Genomic DNA, 20,450 nt, shown 5'->3' on the forward strand with positions numbered 1-20,450 from the left:
TCATCACTGCTGACTTTATATTTGTTTTTGGGGGTCAAAGGTTTTTCCTGGCATGCAGGGCTTATTTCCAGGACTTGGTTCAATAATCCAAGTCTCCATTGTCATGATGATTAAGCATCATTCCTCTTCTGGAAAGGATTTTCTTTTGTGCAAAACTCTTCGTTAAAGAATGTGTTTTGTTAAGACATGCTTCAATCTGGGCCCCCTGGGGGTTTTACTGGAACTTGGATTTTAAAGTAAACAGTCAGTGCCTGGAGGCCTGTTGATGGTCAGCGTGTGTAGTTTCGCTTCTTGCTCAAACAGCCATAATAGGGCTTGTTTTGAATGTGAGTACTGATCCCACAGTGAGAGGGTGGGTGTTCCCCCTTCTGAGCTGAGCTGTTTTCTCCTCATATCACTCACAGGAAGATGGCTGCTGGGTTGTTGTTGCTGGTCTGTGCCGGGGCCCTGCTGTACTCTGCAGAGGCCCAGGATACTTTCAATGAGCTGCCTGAAAGCTACAAGAAGGGAGTGGATCTGGTCATGGAGCAACTGCGCTCCCACGCCGGGGTGCACCACCATTTTCGCTTCCTGAGAAGTCTGGACAAGTCAGACATTGAGGTAAACCTGGAAAAATGGAGTTCATGATTGAATGATCGTCTATGTCTGTTTTGATCAGCTCTTGATTTGGATATCTCAGTTGAATTGTAAGAACTTGAGTGTCAGGCGTATTTGTTTCATAATGGCATTGTTCATGAGGAAACATTTACAGCAGCATCAGTGAACATGAACATGGAGTGATTTCAGATGTTATGCTGGAAAGTCCTCAGGAGGCCATGCAAATATCTTATTGAAACTTAACAGCCAACATGTTTATTGTAATCCTAATGAGTAAGAAGAAGATTTGCTTCTGTTTCTGATGGGGGGAAAAAACCTATGGTCCATCTCTGCTTTGGTAATGAGAAGAATTAACTTGACAAACCTCCATTCCCCTGACCTGATTATATAACTTTATTACATCATGAATCTAATGTCTCAGTACAGCTTGTACACATGGTTACGCCACAGACCCAAAGTAAGTAACACTATGTTCGGCTCTGGTTTATACAGTATGTCCCTAGTCATTGATAATAACACCTGCAGGGAGGTAGGAGGCAAACGATGTGTGTGCATGACTCTCAGTCATTACCATTCCTCAGCAATCACTGTCTGCAACTTCCAGGTCACATAAGGTTTGTGTGTGGGAAGTCGTCTACCATGGCATTTAGTTTCCTTTGTCCTCTGCACTCTCACTTTGGCCCGAGGAAATTCTGGCACAAAATACTCCTGATAATTAATATGTTTGAATTTGGCAGTTTGAAGGTTTTCATGTTGAATAGTTTCAGCTGTTATCTGGGACGTCATCCACCTCTAAAGTATGAGACACCTGTAAATCATAAAAGTTATTTTCTCCTCAGCCACCACAAGATACAAGATCAATTATAAAGAAATTAAAGCAAATATATGAGCCGATATCCGCACTGCAACCCTCACTGTAACCGCCAAGAATGATGGCCCTCTTGCCATGGGGAGAAACTTTCTGATTGATATTTTGCTTGCGCTTTTCATTTGGTTTACTAACCTTATTGAAATGGGATCAATAATTTAACCATCAAACACTCAATAGTCAGCTTTAAGCTGCACACATTTACTGCAATTATCCAGCAAACTTGTGATATGTTGCCAATAAACAGCCCATAAATGTTGTAGCTAGAAGCTGCTGCTTTATCTTTTAATTATAAGGTACTCAACATTAAGAGGCAAAGAAAAAAAAGGGCACGTTGATTGATTTAGAGCCTAACCCTAACAACACTATCTCTCCATGAGAGCCAAAACAAATATGTAACCCATAATCAGTATAAAATTATTATTAAGTGGTTGTAAAGGATTTCTTACCTGCATAACTGGATAGCTGAGTAGGTTACACCACTGACATCAATATGGAACACATGTCAATCCAGGTCAGGGCAAGGCAAGCCCAGTGAGGGTCCATAGGCAAGGCCCTTAATCTCAACTGCCTACCTCCAATTCAAAGTCACAGGATAAAAACCTCTGCTAAATGACATGTCATTGAAAATCCATGTTGCTTTAAAAAAAACTTAACCATGATTGTTCTCTCAGTGTCTTTATTATGATAAAAGTAAAATATCTGAGTATTTATTCCACCAGTGCCTTTTACAAAGTCGTCATTTTAACCCAAACCATCTTATGTCATTTGTGTGCCTAAATCTGAACAAACCTCAACTATAAGTCATAATTCCTGTTTTACCCCCAGAGCTGCTGCAATTTAAAACTACTTATTTAAGACAGAAAAACCTGTTCATATCTGTTTGATAAATACATCCACCAGCAGATTTGTCTATATTACATAAATGGGTGCTTTATTTGTCTATTTAAGCCTGAATATAAATCTTTCTCTGCGCAGCATTAATCAATTTATATTCTAACTTGGTATTGGTTCAACATGGGGAAATGAATCTGCACTGACTACAAAGGAGTTTCCCAGACTAAACTTTGCTGCTTTGTAGATCATATTAAAATGATTATTTCCTCTCTTGCAGTCTGGATTCGGTGTGACGTACATCTACCACCACTTTTATCTGAAACCCACCAAGTGTTCCAAAGGCACGGCTGTGTCAAACCCTCAGAGATGTCCCTTCAGGGATGACAGAGTGAGCGAACTTCAAGAGGAAAAATCATTGATGTACAGTATTCAAAACAGCAACAGCATAATCATGTTTCTTTATTATGTTTTTAAATGACTTTACAGCCACTGATGGATTGTGCAGTTTGCTACAAAACGGCAGCAGGCGAGATAGAGGCGAGACCAATGCCCTACGTTCACTGTATCCAGAAACCAAGACTCACTAAGGTATTTTTTGTCCTGTTATATGGTTTTCTGTGCACAGCACTGGTGCTTTTCAGCTTTAAGCCTGTAAGAATATACAGTACACCTTAGGCACCCAAAGGAGTAGCTTTCTTTGTGCACCATGCTTTTATTCTCTCGCCAAAAGATTGTGGCCGTCTTGCCTTGGTCAAGGTGATACCTGGCATTATTTCCAGTTCCTTGTTGCTTTCAACCTGATTTCTTAAATTAAGTTTTTAAAATGATTTAGTTGTATAAAGATATTTGCAGGCTCCAGGTTTTGAGAATGAAGAGAAGACTGTGTGGAATGTGACAATGTTATAACTGGTGGAGTAGTCCCTCAATCAATTTCCAGTTCTCCTCATCTCTTTGACAAAGATACATTTTCAATTTGCACATATTCAAAGAAAGAAGTTGGTTTCATTTACTTCTACTAAATACACTGCAATTGGATATATCTTAACAATTGTGTTCTTTAAAGTCACTGTGAGTAACTTTTTCATATAAATGAATGTCGGTCACATTTAAGCCACCAAACTAGTTGACACAAAGTTGATTAAGCCCACAAAACTCCCTCTGTTTTTCTCAGTATGGTGTTTACAAATCGGTGTCGCCCCCTGACACTGGCCCAGAAGCTCAGAAAAATCAGAGGAAGTACCCATAAAGTGTTTCAGTTGTTAATTCTACTGCTAAGAAAAAACCTGGAGTTACAGCAGAAGGAATATAATCCATGCGCCATCACCAAAGGCCTACCTCATGTAGACACACACACACACACACACACACAGTGTTGTTGTTATTACTCAGAATTCCTCATGGGGGCGAGAGAAGTTACACACTATAGCTTTAATTTTTTCCACACAGACACGTTATCAAATAATTGACCTCCTTTAAGTTACATGAATACAGTCACTTGAAAACACAAAGCATGGTCTTCTGGAGATGAGTTGTGTAACATGTTGATATTTTTTATTAGGAAGGGGATTTGGTGCAGTCACTGTGTTGCTTCCTGTTCACAAATGACACCTGAACAGATCTTAATGTGTTCACTCTCTTGTTTCAGGAAATGAGGACAACCAGGGTGGAGCATTGCAAAAAAATGAACTACAACAGTGGAGCTCCTACGCTGTTGGCAGTGTCTACTGGCTAAAAAATGTATTATAATAATAATGACAATAATAGCAACAATAACTTCATAACATATTAGCTGAAGAATCTGTATCTGTTGCATGCCTATTTCCCCGGAGTGAGGTAACTTTGATTGCCAATTCTCAGTTATTTTCTGAAGATTCCTCATCCAGGCTTCCCTTATACTATTAAAAAGAAAATACAAAAACAGCAGATTTCCAAACTAAAAGTGTCTAGCTATATTGCTCATCAAATGCTGCTTTTTTAGCCTCACTTAAGGCTTGTCTCCACTGTGGGAAATTAAGTCAATCTCGTAAATTAAATGTGATATCGGGAACATCATGCACTTGCTTTCAAATGTCTCCGAACATTTGGCAGTTGGACACAGGTGTGAGCCTGTGAGCTAGCTCCCACAATAAAACTGGCTGTTCAACCTTTCCTGGCTCCCTTTCAACTTTATTTTACTATCGGAACATGCAGGCACTCAACACGTAATTGGAGGTTTGTTTATTTGGATGGAGTCCATGTGAACCTTCATTCCAGCTTTGAAAAACTATAAATCATCTGAAGTGACAACGTATCAGAGCAGTGTACAAGCGGACATGCTGTAAATAACAGAACAGTTAAATAAAAGAGCACTTAAAGGCCTACTTCACCGGTGGGAATATGAAGGTGTATTGAATTCTGAGATCCCATGTAGTATAAATGTGCAAAAAAAAAAAAAAATCGGTTCATCCTAGCCTGAGAAAAGGCAGAAAGAGTGTTTTTTTTAACCCTATATTAATCTTACTGTGACATCACAGTAAGATAAATATAGGGTTAAAAAAAAATTACTTTGTAAATATTACTGTGATGTCACAGTAGGAGAAATCACAGTAATATTTACAAAGTAAGGTTTTTTTTTAACCCTATATTTCTCTTTCTGTGATGTCACAGTAAGATTAATATAGGGTTAAAAAAACACTCTTTCTGCCTTTTCTCAGGCTAGGATGAACCAATTTCAATTTTTTTTGCACATTTATACTACATAGGATCTCAGAATTCAATACACCTTCATATTCAAACCGGTGAAGTAGGCCTTTAAGACATTACAAGATGTTGCCTAAGTGGCCTAATGGCCTGTTTCAGAGCAATGCATATTATGTTAGTAGATTGTAATTATTGATGCATTATTGCTTTCATTTTGCAGCATGTAAAGGTTGTCATCTTATCTAAAGATAATGGTTGTGGGGTGGATTATGATACCCGTACGTCCATACCACTTATGCAAGAAAAGTATGCAATGCAGGGCTGGTCTGACCCCACCTACCTCCTCACCAGCATTGCATTCACTCAACCGGGCACAAATACTGGACTCATTTGCTCGTGTGCTTGATCGTCTGTTGTCTCTATCTATCAACATGTTTAACCAGGAGTTTGGTTACTGGAATTTACAGATGACATTAAAGCATTGCTAGGATACCATCACCCTTCTACCGGATTCTCCTGATTATTACAGATGTAAATTTGGCAGCTTTGATAGTTTTAAATTCATCAATGAGTACTTTTGTAAGTGGACTCTTTTCAAGTGCACCACACTCTATTCTCACAACAAATGTTTGTGTCCAGCTTGACTTTCAAATGAAGTAGCACAAACTTTCTGTAAATTGTAATCTTTTGCATCTCTTATTGAGTTGTTCAAACGTCGGATGGTACAGAACACTACACGTTAGGAAATAAAAATCTGGGGGTGTGCTGTCCGAAGGAAGTCAGTTTACCCCCCTTAGAGATCTAATATCTGATCAGATTACTTTTGAACAACAGGGCCCAGGCGATGAGAAAATGATTTGAACTAAAAATAACAATGTCTCTAGTTCTGCTGCATCAATTTTTAAGCTTATTTATTATTTTTCATCATGAGCCTGACAAAGTTACATGAATATAATACAAAATTCTAAATCCTTTCGGATCTCTTCATCTCTTAGAAAAACACAAGTTTTAATTAATTTTTTGTTTAATTTATCAGCCTCTCTTTAGACTTAGAAATTAAGTTCATCCTGTGCTCGTAAATGAACTGTGATGACTTCAGGAATGACATCCACTTGCTTTCAAATGCCTCTGAGCAGTTGGCAGTGAGGTATGAGCCTGGGTTTTTTTCCACAATAAAGCTTGTTGTTTCATCTTTCTGGCTCCTTTTCAACATTACACTATGTTATTTCCTGAGCAAGCAGAAACTCAAACACAGAAGCGGAGGAGTTTTTTTTATAAGATCTTTGTTCTTCATGTTGGATGAGGTCCGAGTGAAACTTCACTCCAACTGACAAACAAGTCATTTGATACCACAACATGTCATGACCGTCCCTACAATTTACCATTCCCATCTCACTGTGCAACAGTTGATAATTATATACAAGAAGAGTACATTCTGTACACTAGTTGGGACACGTCCTGCATTCAAGATTTTAATGGTCCAGAGTAATGCAATGGTGGTTCTATTAATGACTTACATATTGTTTGGCGGCTTGTCAATTCCCCACAGAGCCAGCATTGTACTTGTTTCATTGAGCAAGAGGATTGATTTCAGTTGAGGAACTTTCCTTAGGTGAAAACTGAACTTTTTAACCTTTTGATGACACCTAGATTAATTTAATTTAATTTTCCTTTATTTAACCTCGAAAGACCAATTGAGTTGTGACCCTCTTTCACAAGTTACAAGTGGAGTGGGACTGATTCAAAATAATACGTTTAAATTGGTTAACACAGTTATGAGTTCATTTATATTAATTTGATGTTTTAGGTTGTCCCAGGAGTCAGGGGCACTGTGGATAAAAGCATTTTTACCAAGGTCAGACCGGGCGTATGGAACATATAACATGAGCAGGTCAGTTGAGCGGATTTGATGAAGCCCATCTCAAATATGCAGCATTGCTGTCAAATAGAGTGGTAGCTTCCCGGTCAGGGCTTTATATATAAAAATATGCCAATGTGCATCACGTCTTTCTTTAAGAGAGGACCACCCAACCTTTTCATATAAACAATGGTTTGTGTCATAAGCATCTCCTGCGATGAACCTTAAAGCAGAGTGAAAAACAGAGTCTAGGAGTTTAAGACATGAATGTGATGCATGCCGATAAACCACATCACCGTAATCAAGGACAGACATAAAAACTGCCTCGATAATCCCTTTCCTACTGAAAAACGGGAAGGTGGCTTTGTTCCTATGAAAATATCCAATATTTCATTGCAGACGACATACAATATTTTTTATGTGAAATTTTAAAGTGAGTTTTTCATCTATCTAGATGCCAAGATATTTATATATGACTCTTTCAATTGGAATTTCATTATTTGTATAAACATTAAGATTATTAAAATGTGTAGTCTTGTTCTGGAGAAACATACAGTATATTTTGTTTTGTCTGTATTAAGAACAAGCCTGAGGTCCACTAGACAGTCCTGCAGGGTGTTAAAAGAGCTCTGTAGGTTCTGACTAGATTGGTGCACAGAATCAGAAATGCAATACAGTACTGAGTCGTCAGCAGACAAATGGGCGTGACAGTTGTAGCGATGAAACAATGTTATTGATGTAAATTGTGAATAGGACTGGACCTAAAATTGAGCCGTGCAGAACACCATTTGTAACCGTGCAGAAAACCATTTGTAACTGTTTAAAAACTCAGTTTGGTAGCTTCCCAGTTTTACTGACTGCTGTCTATCAGAGAGATAGTCCCTAAACCAGCTACATGTAGAATAATCAAAACCAATTTCATGCAGCCTTTGTAGGAGAAAATAGTGGTCAACAGTATCAAAGGCTTTTGAAAGATAAAGAAAAAGTGCTATACAGTGCTTTTTTTGTCTATATCTGTAACACTGTTGATTAAGAACCATTCATGACATCCTTAGCTGAAAACTAAGCTTTTTAACCTAGATTCATGACATGGCATCAAGATTAGAAGTCAATGGGCCCAAGTGGCAGGGTATTCTCCCTGAGGTGTTAGGGGGAACAAAAACTTGCCTAGCCTACTCGGATATTTTTATCAGTTTTGGTAAACTGAGTGAAAGGCTTACATTCAGATGTACACTGTAATTGTGTATTTTGTATCATCAGCACAAGGGCTTTGTTTACAGGAAATTGCCAAGATCAATGTTGCCAATTATCAGTCATTCATATTACTTCTAAACCGGTTCCGCATGTTCATCACTCCTCTACAATGTTAGAGTGACTGATAAATACAGCAGGGCTGTACAGTGCGACAGTTTTGATCGCATTTGCTACTGAAATTGATCACGTGCGATGATGAATACAACTCCAATCGCACTCGTGCTAGTGTTGCCACCCGTCCCGTTTTTCCCAGAATTGTTCTCTTTTTTTCACCAGCTGTGACTCGTTTTTTGGGGAAAATGCCAAAACCTCATTTGATTTCCTTCCTTCGTTCAGTAGTTAAGGCCGTCTCACACGGGCCGAGGAGTTTGTTGCGCCCGCTATTGCATCGGAGAGGCGGGCGGGCAGGGGCGGTCTTAACGATCTCGGGGCCCGTTTCAAGACCCTGGGCCCCACACTTTTTTTTTTTTTTTTTTTTTTTTTTTTTTAATAAATAATGCTTGTGCATGCTGCCCGCGAAAATAAAAAAGATTGTGGAAACCAGTTGGTTCATAGACGGATTATGAGATAATGGGCCCAGACTCTTTGTACCGTTTTAAAGTTAAATGCATCAGAGCAGAGGAACATTTTAATCAAATCTTGAGCTGCAGAAGGAACATTATTTTTCTTAAACAGGCACTCTTTACTCTGCAACTGTGAAAACAGTACAGTAGATTGGTCTGCAGACTCATGTTATATGATGGAGGGGCCCATTGCAACATATACAGGGTGGAAAGCTACTTTTCATGAACAGTATAGAATTTACACATAGCAAGCTTATTCCTGTTTGTGTGTGGGGGGCTTAGCTGTCCCTCATGAAGCCCCTTAGACAGAGCTAATAATGCTTTTGTTTTGCACTTGCTTTTCTATTTGTCACCTAGTTGGGGCCATGATGATTTATTTCCTTATATTTAGGCTATTCCTTGTTGGACCCTGTTATTGACATGAGTGACTGAGCTCTTTGACAATGCAACATTTAAAGTTACTATCAGTATTTCTGGCTTAGGCCCCCCCCCCCCGAGCCCTTGGGCCCCTGGGCATGGTTGCATGCAATATTATTCTCAAAGTGCACCAGATTGATGAATTTTACTTTAAAAGGTTGCATTTTTTTCTTCCGGGGCCCCCCTACAAGGTCCAGGGTCCCCACCCACCTCAGTCTCCCTATTTAGCCTATACTGTAAAAAGCACTGTAGGTGTGTATGGTTATTATAGGTCATTACACTGGTCAGTCTGAACTGGTAGCCTAATAATGGCCGAGCCCTCCGCCCCAAACATTCAAGTGTCCCTTTTTTTCCTAAATCCAAGGTGGCAACCCTAACTAGTGCGACAGCCTGCCAAATTGCAATTGGCAGGTTAGATTATTTTGTCTAAATTGCAATCAGTGCACCCCTATTAATTTTTCTACAATTATTACTGCACACACTAGGAAATAATATTAATTGAGAATCTCAAATGAGACCAAGATGACATGCTCAAAGGTAATTAGAGCGAAATGCAAGGGTTAAGGTTATGCAAGTTTTCGATCATACTTTGTGTGCTACCAAATTTATTTTTGTGCTACTGATTTTTTTTGCTTGCTAGCACCAGTGCTACCACTTTAAAAAATAAGCGTACAGCCCTGTACAGGTTATCACAGATGGGTCAATCAAGTCCCTTTCTTGTGATTCATACAAGTCTCTTCAAGGATCATTCTTGTGCAATAAACAGCCAGGGTGTTGACAGGAAAGATCTTATTTCATGAGAAAAATTTGGGCGTAGCACTCCCCTCTCTGCCCCCCTTCTCACTCCACCTTAAACTCAGGTGTATAAAAATGGTTGAATTTTGCATCCGACACTTCACTCCTTCTCCTCTTCTTGCAGTCTAGAGCGGGACACTCAAGCCTGTAAGTACTTTTAAATTGATAAGTGTAGTTTGATGCGAGTCATTGTATTTCAAATCTGCTGTTGAAATGAAGTTTATAAGATCTGCTTGAGGCTTAGTAGGCTAGGTTTAAACTGTACTTTGAAAATAAGTGTTATTTAGTAACATGTGCAATTGCTAACCAACTCACAAAATGTATTTTCAATACTTTTAACTGTTTCATTGCTACAACACAGATTTTATTTTTGTTGTAGAATCATGAGTATCAAGAACTTCATCAGCCAAGAAGAGGATCTCCGCAGGGGAGACTACATACAGGCCAAAAACGGGAGATATCAAGCTATTTTCCAGGTAAGTAATTGGACATCAAATGCACAAGTAAGAGAACATGTGTTTGGAAGTAAACACTCTGATAACAGTTGACTGTCTCATTTCTGACTGCAGAAAGATGGCAACTTTGTCATCTATAAGATGGAGGCGATATGGGCTTCAGACACTGTCGGAACAGACGGTGACCGCCTGTCCATGCAGACTGACTGTCACCTGGTCATGTACAACAAGGCTGATCAGGCCAAGTGGAGAACTGGTGTCTGGATAGCTGGCAAGCACCAGACCAAGCTCACCCTGACTGATGACGGCAAGCTGGTGGTAACCAAGGGCCAAGGAGAAGAGATGTGGTCCTCTCACAAGAACACAGGCCAAACATCGTGGTGAAAACAATTATCCTTTGGAAATAAATTACATGTGAAAGTCAAGTTTGGATGTCAGCATGAGGTAGCAGTTAACCTGTCTGCTATGTAATCTGGGATCAAATAAACAAAAGGGTTTCACAATTCACAAATGAGTTATTTATTTATTTTGTCCTTTCTTTCTTTCTTCCTTATTTCTACTTTGACATGATGAGCGATGGTCAGGCTTAAATATGTGTGTGCATCTCAGCTCCAACTGATTCACATCAAACAGAGTGAACATTTAATATTTCAAATATACACAATGTGAATGTAGCCACATCTGTGACAAACTCTAAACCATTAAAACATGGACACTGACTTGAAATATGAGTTGTGATGAAGTCAAGCATGTGTCAAATGTTTTCAATCCCACCACTTCAACACTGCAGTAAAACAATGTGAATTCTAACTAAATTACAACAAATGAAAACAGCCTAATAACTCAGTGGAGGAGACTGCTACTGGCTCTATTCATTTAATTGAACTGAAAGTAGCAATATTGTAGAAGTCCTGCATTTAAACTCTATTTGAGATTTTAAAAGTATGATCAGCTAAATGATTTGATTGAAATTGTATTTCGAACATGTAAAAGAAAACAGAAATTATCATACAAAAAATAATGTTACACAAAATAGAAAGCATAAATAGATAGATGAATGACAAACACTTGTTAATTGTACAACATGTTCGAAAAGGAGTGAGAAGAAGTTTACACTTTAATCCCACCCCTTCACACCATTAAATGTACTCATTGACTTGTGCAGCATAGTTACAAATCAAATCCATTCTCCAAACAGTGTCATTGTTGAGTAGCAGCCCCCTCTGGTGTTTTACTTAGACAGCTCTTATGTTGACGGAGGGCTTGGTGAGCTTGTGTCCCATGTTCAGGCTCTGTGTCAGTATTGGTCTTTTTTGTCACAAGTAAAATGTTTTTGAAAACACAGTGTCAATAGTCATGCTGTTTTGAGCACTAATCTAACAGCTCAGAAAAGGCTCTGAGTCAGAGGAAGGAGAGACTTGTCCCCAGTAGCATAACAAGTATATAATATAATGTTGATATATTTAGCTGGGAAATCACAATACCTTTCATTTATACTATAAGGCCTGCTGTGGCAACATATCGCTTTTTATTATTTTTACCACCACACACAATTATTTTCAGTTTCTGATTTTTGAACCCAGTTTTGTTTTGCGTCTTAACACAAAGTTTGATTGACAACAGTGGCCCCAAATGGCTGTGAGAGGTGAGTGCATGAAAAACTTGACTTTTGTCATCCTTTGATAATTATATCCCTTCACACCGAAAGGAAGAGAGTGGCTAGAGATGCAGAGTTCTATTTTTGTGCCAGTATGAAAGTGAAGAAGCATTTCTGTTGGTCTGGACTTTGTGGAAGTCAGAGGAAGGGGAGACTGGTCCCCAGTAGCATAACAAGTATATAATATAATATTGATATATTTAGCTGGGAAAACACAATACCTTTAATTTCTATTATAAGGCCTGCTGTGGCAACATATCCCTTTTTATTATTTTTCTCAGCACAAAGTTTGATTGACAACAGTGGCCCCAAATGCCTGTGAGAGGTGAGTGCATGAAAAAACTTGAATTTTGTCATCCCTTGATTAATATGAGTACACAAACACTACACTACACTAACCTTTTACCAGGTGTGCAGGCCTGAGATCCTTTACACCAAAAGGAAGAGAGTGGCCAGAGATGCACAGTTCTATTTTTGTGCCAGTATGAAAGTGAAGAAGCATTTCTGTTGGTCTGGACTATTTGTTCTGGTTCAAGCAATGTGGCTCTGTAGATTTACCACATGTTGCTGCCTGTTACATGCTGTTTGTCAACATACAAAAATGTATCGGTATTAAATTCTTCATATGCTGTACTATATTTTGAAATTTCTGCAAAGCCGGACTGTAATGGAAAATGATTTGGATAAGACATGCAACTGTTAATATGACATAAAACTGTTATAATAATATATTACTTCTTTCATTACATGCCACAAAGGCATTGACAGTAATCCAATGTGTGTTTAAAGGGGGAAAAGATAATCCAACAAGTATTGTACATCTTTCCAAAACCAACACCTATCCGACTTCTTCACATAAACAAGAGTGCTAGGAGGATAGCACCATCGTGGGATCAAAGAGACTTCTTTTGCAGCTGTATTTGGTTTAATTAACAAATTATTTTTATTATATTATATAACAAATATTGCACATCTTTCCAAAACCAACACCTATCCGACTTCTTCACATAAACAAGAGTGCTAGGAGGATAGCACCATTGTGGGATCAAAGAGACTTCTTTTGCAGCTGTATTTGGTTTAATTAATCAGCTTGAAAACATTAAACTAACTGTTTATGAATGATCAAATGAAAAAAGGATTTGCTGACGCTGTAAAAGATAAATAAAGCTGCAAATAAATAACTAATTCACAATATTAAATCAATCTCTCTGCATGCACATATAGTGAGTGTAAAAATGAAATGCAAAATAATTTCTATCTTTTTTTTCATGTGATTTTCTGGATTTTCTTTTTGATATTCTGTCTATCACTGTTAAAATAAACCTAGCATTAAAATTATAGACCGCTCATTTCATTGTAAGTGGGCAAACTTACAAAATCGGTGAGGGATCAAATACTCATTTCCTCCACTGTATATGGTTAAATGTCAGATTTTGAAGTGTTATTGTTCTTCATATTATTATACAACACACTATACATTCTGTTGTGTCAGGGCAGGTATTTAATCTATTTATGACAAAATAGTGTATCCCAAACATACTGCATGTAAAGTGCATACTTTTTATGGATAGCTGCATTGTGTACTAAATAAATAAAAAGTAAGCTATTTGGAAAGCAGGAATGATTTGACACTGTCTCCAGTCACTCACACACTGCTCAATTCTCCCTGGTTTCTCTCTGTTCATAGCTGCCATTTTCTCCACCAGAGGTCCTCAGACTTTTCCCCCACTCTGCTCATTTACCTGCACTCCTGTTGACACTTTCCTCAGTTTCACAGCAATCACCTATCCTGACCCACCCACCACCACCTCCTTGTCCTTTGCTTGCAGCCTGACTAGAGCAGGACACTCAAGCCTGTAAGTACTTGTACACTGTTTGATTTGATGCATGGAGTCATTGAGGTTTACTGGAAAATCTGTGCTGTTGAAAATAAGTTAATAAGATAAGATTTGCATGAGGCTTATTGTCAGTATAAGGTCAAAACTATAAGTTACCAATGCTAACCAACTCACAAAATATTAGTTTTATGCATTCAATGTTTATTGCTTCCACACTTTCTTTTTGTTTCAGAATCATGTGCAAAAACCACTTGTCCAAACATAATGAGCTCCACAGGGGAGACTTCCTGATGTCCAACAACTAGACTTAGGGCTGATCAAAGGAAAAGATGATTCTAGAGCAGAATTAATAAGTACTATGAATAGGTGATAAGCTGCATCAACATCCTTTAGCCCAAGAACCTCATCCCAAGAGACGTACCTGATGGCTGTTTTGAAAGATTCCAGGTTATTTCTGGTGAACTTACGAAATTTATGTTGGCCACAAGTGGAATTGGTAATAATAATAATAATTGCTTGGATTTATATAGCGCCTTTCATGATACTCAAAGCGCTTTACAGGGTTCCAGACAATTCGTTCACACACAGTCATACCGGTGGTGGTAAACTACCATAGTAGCCACAGCTGCCCTGGGGCAGACTGACAGAAGCGAGGCTGCCATTCAGCGCCATCGGCCCCTCCGACCACCACCTCAAACATACAGCAGTCATACACATTCACACGAGGCAAGGTGGGTGAAGTGTCTTGCCCAGGGACACAACGACCATGACACAAGTGGCCGGGCTGGGATCGAACCGCCAACCCTAGGATCATTGGCCAACCAGCTTAACCACCTGAGCCACAGTCGCCCCGACTCTGGTACCTCAGAGTTAGGAGGATCAATAGCATAAACAATCTGAAATACCGCAAGATGATCTGAAATATCACACATGAATAAACCCAAAGTGATTTCATAATCCAGAGAAATAAAAATAATGTTGTCGATTAAAGATTCTGATGATCTAGTAATACGAGATGGCTTTGTAATTAAAGGATAAAAATATACAGAGTAAAGTGTGTTCAGAAAGACTGTTAATATTGAAATCCCCCAATAATGCACACAATTTATTTTCCTTGTTAATGATTTCTAAAGTAGAATACAATGCATCATTTAACGTATTTAAATCTGAATCGGGTGGTCTATAAATACAACCGACTATAATGCTTTTTTTACCTAATGCAATGTCAATAAATACAGTTGCCACAAGTGTCGTATCGAACTCAACACTCAAATCCTTTCGTGTGATGAAATTATAAGTAAAGTAATACATTATACTCATTAAAGAATGCTTACTTGACCATTAATGTACCGTTAGTGAATCAGTACCTACTCATTAACTTACTATTACCTAATGCTTCATTAATACAGTAACTAATCAATGGTCCTTCAATCACAGTTGCTCAGTACCTTCTCATTAACTAACCATTCGTTCGTCATTCGTTCCTCAGTAACTACTCACTTTTTGTGTACCTTATTGCAAAGTGTTACCAAAAAAGGTTAGGGATATATCTTGTTTCTTGTTGTTTGTATTGATGCCCCTCGCTTTTTTAAAGTGATTACTCCTCGGGGTGCCCTTAGCTGAGTTGATAGGGCGTCCCCCCCCGGGCCGGGCCCAGCAGCAGACCCACCCGCGGTCGTTCTCTGCATGTCACTCCCCTCTCTGCCCCATTTCACCTCTGTCTCTCTGCACTATCAATAAAGCATAAAAATGCCACAAAAAAAAATCTTAAAAAAAAAGTGATTACTCCTCTTGGTTTTGTTGTGTTCTGTTTCTAATCGACAGTAGTGGGCCTATGTGTAACCCCTCTACGAATATATGTCTGTTTCTAATAGCCCTTGAAAATAATACTAGAAAAATAACTTCATCCGCAATAAAGACGCTACTTCCGAAGGCACATGCAAGTTGAGCCAACTCGGAGCTGTCCGGCTGCAGTCAGCCTTTTTCGTCACTCCCCCTACAGCACTCGGCTACTCTCATGTACTTTCCAGACAAGCCGCAGCTGGGCTCCAATCTCTCTTTCAGCAGGAGTTTGGTTACTGGAATGTACAGATAACACAAAAGCATTGCTAGGATACCATCACCTTTCTACCGGATTCTCCTGATAATTACAGATGTAAATTTGGCAGCTTTGATAGTTTTAAATTCATCAATGAGTACTATTGTAAGTGGACTCTTTTCAAGTGCACCACACTCTATTCTCACAACAAATGTTTGTGTCCGGCTTGACTTTCAAATGAAGTAGCACAAACTTTCTGTAAATTGTAATCTTTTGCATCTCTCATTGAGTTGTACAAACGTCGGATGGTACAGAACACTACACGTTAGGAGATAAAAATCTGGGGGTGTGCTGTCAGAAGGAAGTGAGCTTACCCCCTTACCCAACTGCTCATTTCTGCTTTGGGTTAGAGATCTAATAGCCAAAATCCGATCAGATTACTTTTGACCAACAGGGCCCAGGTGATGAGAAAAACTATAAGTGACAATATTTCTAGTTCTGCGGCATCAATTTTTATGCTTATTTATTATTTTTCATCATGAGCCTGACAAAGTACATGAAAATAATGCAAAATTGGCAATCCATTTGGCTCTCCTTATCTCTTAGAAAAACAAAAATTTAAATTCATTTTTACTTATCATTGTCACTTTAGACTTGTCTCTGCTGTGGCAAATTAAGTTCATCCTTTGCTCGTAAATGAACTGTGATGATTTAAGGAACGATATCCACTTGCTTTCAAATGTCTCTGAGCATTTGGCAGTGAAGTGTGAGCCGAAGTTCATTTCCACAGTAAAGGTTGTTGTTTTAACTTTCTGGCTCCTTTTCAACATTTTATTATCTGATTAAACAGAAACTCAAACACAGAAGCGGAGGAGTTTTTTTTACAAGATCTTTGTTCTTCATGTTGGATGAGGTCCAAGTGAAACTTCACTCCAACTGACAAACAGAGTCATTTGACACCACAACATGTCATGACCGTTCCTACAACTTACCATTCCCATATCACTGTGCAACAGTTACAAGAAGAGTACATTCTGTACATAATATAAGAGTAAAATAGCATTTGGGACACGTCCTGCATTCAAGATTTTAATGGTCCAGAGTAATGCAATGGTGGTTCTATTAATGACTTAGGGGAGAACGGGGTAATCTGAGACACTTTTTACATTTGCTCCCCTCTAAGTGAGCTAAAATGATTTATCACTCAAATTTACACATTTCCCATTAATTCAGGATGTTTCCTATGGGCATTATCAGAATGTATTCAAGACAAAGGGCAGTGAAAATATGATTGTTTTAAAAAAAAGTTGTCATGTGTCTCACTTTACCCCATCTGTGGGTTAAACTGAGACAGACCAGAAAAATCAAGGGGGTAAACTGATCCACTTACTTTTTCCACTCTGAAACTACCATAACAACACAAATTGTAACAGTTAGAATCCTAATAGCTAGCTTGAAAACCAAATATTACAAAACTAATGTCTTACTAGTAACAGAATCATGGGGTTTGGTTAATTAAGCAAAAACTTTTTCTAAACACTTGAAAGTAACTCTTATAAAATACAACACATAATTCATATTTAATAATTACCATTCAAATGACAGATAGAACCAGTTAGATTAAAACACAGTCTGGGGGTCAGAACACAGGACCCTTAGAGCCAGCTAGTGTCTGGGGGTCAGAGCAAAGGACAATCAGAACCAGCTGGAATGCCTGGGACTCAGAACACAGGACTAGACCCAGCTGTCTTTTTCTTTATCTTTTGAGTCTTTTTTTCTGCATTTGTTTTATTGGGATCATTCATTGAATAAAGACATATTTCTACATAGTCTATTGATGTTAAATGTCACTCTCCTGTCCCCCACATACATACGTGCCAAACCATGCCCTTGCTGACACCCCTTCAACCATCAACCCCCACCTCCAGCCCACATTGTCTTTTTTCTTTTCAAACTAGTCTCCTTGCTACCTAAAATATAATGGATTCATTAAAAGAGGCCACAGACACTGTCTCACTTTACCCCACAGCATATGTCTCACTTTACCCCACAATTTGAGAAAAAAACAGCTATTCAGTCTAATCTTCAGCTATTATTATCACATGGTTTCATATGTATGTAGTTCATCAACATGTGTGATAGAAGTTTTTCTACCTCAATCAATTTGATTAGGCAAAACAATCGATTAAGTTTACAGCAAGAAAATTTACTTTTACATGCAAAAAATACATTTTTGTGAAAAAAACATGCTGAAAACATCACCATGAGGTCCTCTCTTTCATGGCCAAGGGGAAATGAGAGGGGCTTGAAAACATATATCTCACATGACCAAAAATGTGTTCCGTGTCCTAGATACAGGGGGTGTCTCACATTACCCGATGGCTCACATTCCCCCGTTCTACCCTACATATTGTTTGGCGGCTTGTCAATTTCCCATGAAGATCAGTAAAGTTATATCTTATCTAAACATTGCCGAATTGCTGACACCACTTTGTGTCGATAGCCACCAACTACTACATGATTGGTAGTGGGTGGCTGCAATGTAAATGACGAGCCTGAGTCATTTTCCACAGAAAAGCTTGTTGGTTTATCTTTATGGTTCCTCAACATTTTATTGCCGGATTAATCAAAAACTCAATCACAGAAGTGGATGAGGTTTTTTTTACAAGATCTTTGTTTCTTATGTGGGATGATGTCCATGTGAATCATTTGAACTAATTTTTTTTGACATGATGAGCGATGGTCAGGCTTAAATATGTGTGTGCATCTCAGCTCCAACTAATTTACATCAAACAGAGTGAATGTTAAAATATGCACAATGTGAATGTAAGTAGTAAGTAAGTAGTAAGTAAGCTTTATTTATAGAGCGCCCTTCACAGACCAGGGTCACAAAGCGCTTCACTAATGTAGCCACATCTGTGTCAAACTCTAAACAATTAAAACATCGACAACACTGACTTGCAATATTACCAACTGCCAGCTGCACTAGATAGACATATATTTTAGTGTCCATGACACCTGCAATTAAAGCTTGATTCAGTCAGATGGCGGAGAGCACTACTCTATATTTCTCAATGGTCTTTTCAAGCTTTTAGGTTGTAGAGTGTCTGCCATACAAATGTATGTGTATTTGTTTTCTAGGTTTGCACTAAAAGTGATATTTTGTAGATGGAAAACAAATCCCTTTATTATGGGGCAGGCAAAACGTTAGCAAAACATTTGAATGTAATGCAACACCAAGATTCTTTAAACAGTGCAAATCACATTGTATCTTCCGCCGTTTATCCTGCTTGGGAGGGACAAAAGTTGTAGCCTGTACTTTCGGCAGTGGATTTTTTTAGTTGCATATAAAATGTAAAACTTGGTTGACAAGCAGAAACTCAAACAGAAAACAGAAAAGAGCTTTGTTCCTTATATGGGATGACTTCCAAGTGAATCTTCACTCCAACTTTGACAAGACAACTTTATTGATACATTTCAAACACAAGGCAGACTCAAAACATGTCATACAATACAAATGAAATAATAAGATAATAAAGAGTGCAAAAGTTAAAATGCAAAGAAAAAAAAGTGCAAAAGTTAAAATATATCCATTTTATTCCAAGTATGTTAATTCAGAACAAAACCTCCTCTTTAAAACTTACAATAACATTTTATTTTATTCCTGGAAGATTTTAAAAAACGATATTTGTGTTTTGGGGGATGTTGGAATGAAATAGTCAAGATCAATCTTGTCAAACCATCACCTATCAGTGTGTGGTTGGGCACAAACGGCTTAGGGATTGTCCATACTCGTTTGGAGTAATGACTTTAGACTTTAGACTTTATTGTCCCCTAGGGGAAATTCTTTTTCACTCCACAGTACATGTATGGGCCGCACGCCGACAGACAATAGACAGATGGACAACAAACACAACAAAATAAACATGCATACAGAATATATAAACAGAGTGGGACTGGGGTGTTTTATCTTGGCCTTTTTTTGAGGGCTGCTATGGCTGCAGGTACTAGGCTTTTGCCATAGCGAGCCCTCCGGCACAAAAGGGACCTGTACCTGCGTCCGGAGGGCATAATGGTGAAGTGACAGTTGAGTGGGTGTGTGTTGTCCTGTGCTATTGTAAATGCGATGCGTGTGATGGCCTTGACATTGAGCTCTGACAGTGTGGGTGTGGGGAGACCGATTAATTTGGCAGCTATGTTTGTGACACGTGTAAGTTTGACCCGGTTTTTGACAGTGAGCATGTTAAAGAAGCAGGTGGAACAGTAGAGCAGGATGGGTTGGACAATACTTTGATATAACAGAAGGAGGAGATGGGGTGCAACATAGAGTCCTTTGAGTTTGCGTATGACAACAACTGATAAGTAAATACAGGTTATCACTGATGGGTGAACTATCTTTCTCGTGATTCAAACATGTCACGCAAAGATCATTCTTATGTAATACACAGCCAGGATGTGGGCATAGATAATCTGATTTCTTGAGAAAAATTGGGGCATGACACTCCCCTCTCTGCCCCCCTTCTCACTCCACCTTAATCTCAGGTGTATAAAAATGGTTGAATTTTGCTTCTAACACTTCACTCCTTCTCCTCTG

At 38.6% G+C, this 20,450-nt stretch overlaps 2 protein-coding genes across 2 annotated transcripts; both read left to right on the forward strand.

Moving 5' to 3' along the window:
* The first annotated feature begins 250 nt into the window (after positions 1-250).
* LOC307267993 (uncharacterized protein) lies at positions 251-4,449 on the forward strand. Its single transcript, XM_080050494.1, has 4 exons — positions 251-600; positions 2,580-2,690; positions 2,789-2,890; positions 3,948-4,449. Exons 1-4 carry the CDS (start codon positions 409-411, stop codon positions 4,032-4,034), a joined length of 492 nt encoding a protein of 163 aa, XP_079906620.1. The 5' UTR covers positions 251-408; the 3' UTR covers positions 4,035-4,449.
* A 5,503-nt stretch (positions 4,450-9,952) lies between these two features.
* On the forward strand, positions 9,953-10,834 carry LOC307267502 (B-type lectin plumieribetin-like). The gene is made up of 3 exons (XM_080049835.1): positions 9,953-10,015; positions 10,248-10,344; positions 10,438-10,834. The coding sequence occupies exons 2-3, from the start codon at positions 10,252-10,254 to the stop codon at positions 10,705-10,707; spliced, it is 363 nt and encodes a 120-aa protein (XP_079905961.1). The 5' UTR covers positions 9,953-10,015; positions 10,248-10,251; the 3' UTR covers positions 10,708-10,834.
* Positions 10,835-20,450: the final 9,616 nt, after the last annotated feature.

The sequence above is a fragment of the Ammodytes marinus genome (genome assembly GCF_949987685.1).
Source record: "Ammodytes marinus genome assembly, chromosome: 21".
Classification (NCBI taxonomy): domain Eukaryota; kingdom Metazoa; phylum Chordata; class Actinopteri; order Uranoscopiformes; family Ammodytidae; genus Ammodytes; species Ammodytes marinus.

Excerpts from the sequence above, each read along its gene's own strand:
- LOC307267993 (XM_080050494.1), top strand. The coding sequence starts at position 409 with ATGGCTGCTGGGTTGTTGTTGCTGGTCTGTGCCGGGGCCCTGCTGTAC. Across the intron at positions 601-2,579 it reads TGGACAAGTCAGACATTGAG|TCTGGATTCGGTGTGACGTA; the intron begins GTAAACCTGGAA and ends CCTCTCTTGCAG. Across the intron at positions 2,691-2,788 it reads GTCCCTTCAGGGATGACAGA|CCACTGATGGATTGTGCAGT; the intron begins GTGAGCGAACTT and ends ATGACTTTACAG.
- LOC307267502 (XM_080049835.1), top strand. The coding sequence starts at position 10,252 with ATGAGTATCAAGAACTTCATCAGCCAAGAAGAGGATCTCCGCAGGGGA. Across the intron at positions 10,345-10,437 it reads GATATCAAGCTATTTTCCAG|AAAGATGGCAACTTTGTCAT; the intron begins GTAAGTAATTGG and ends TTCTGACTGCAG.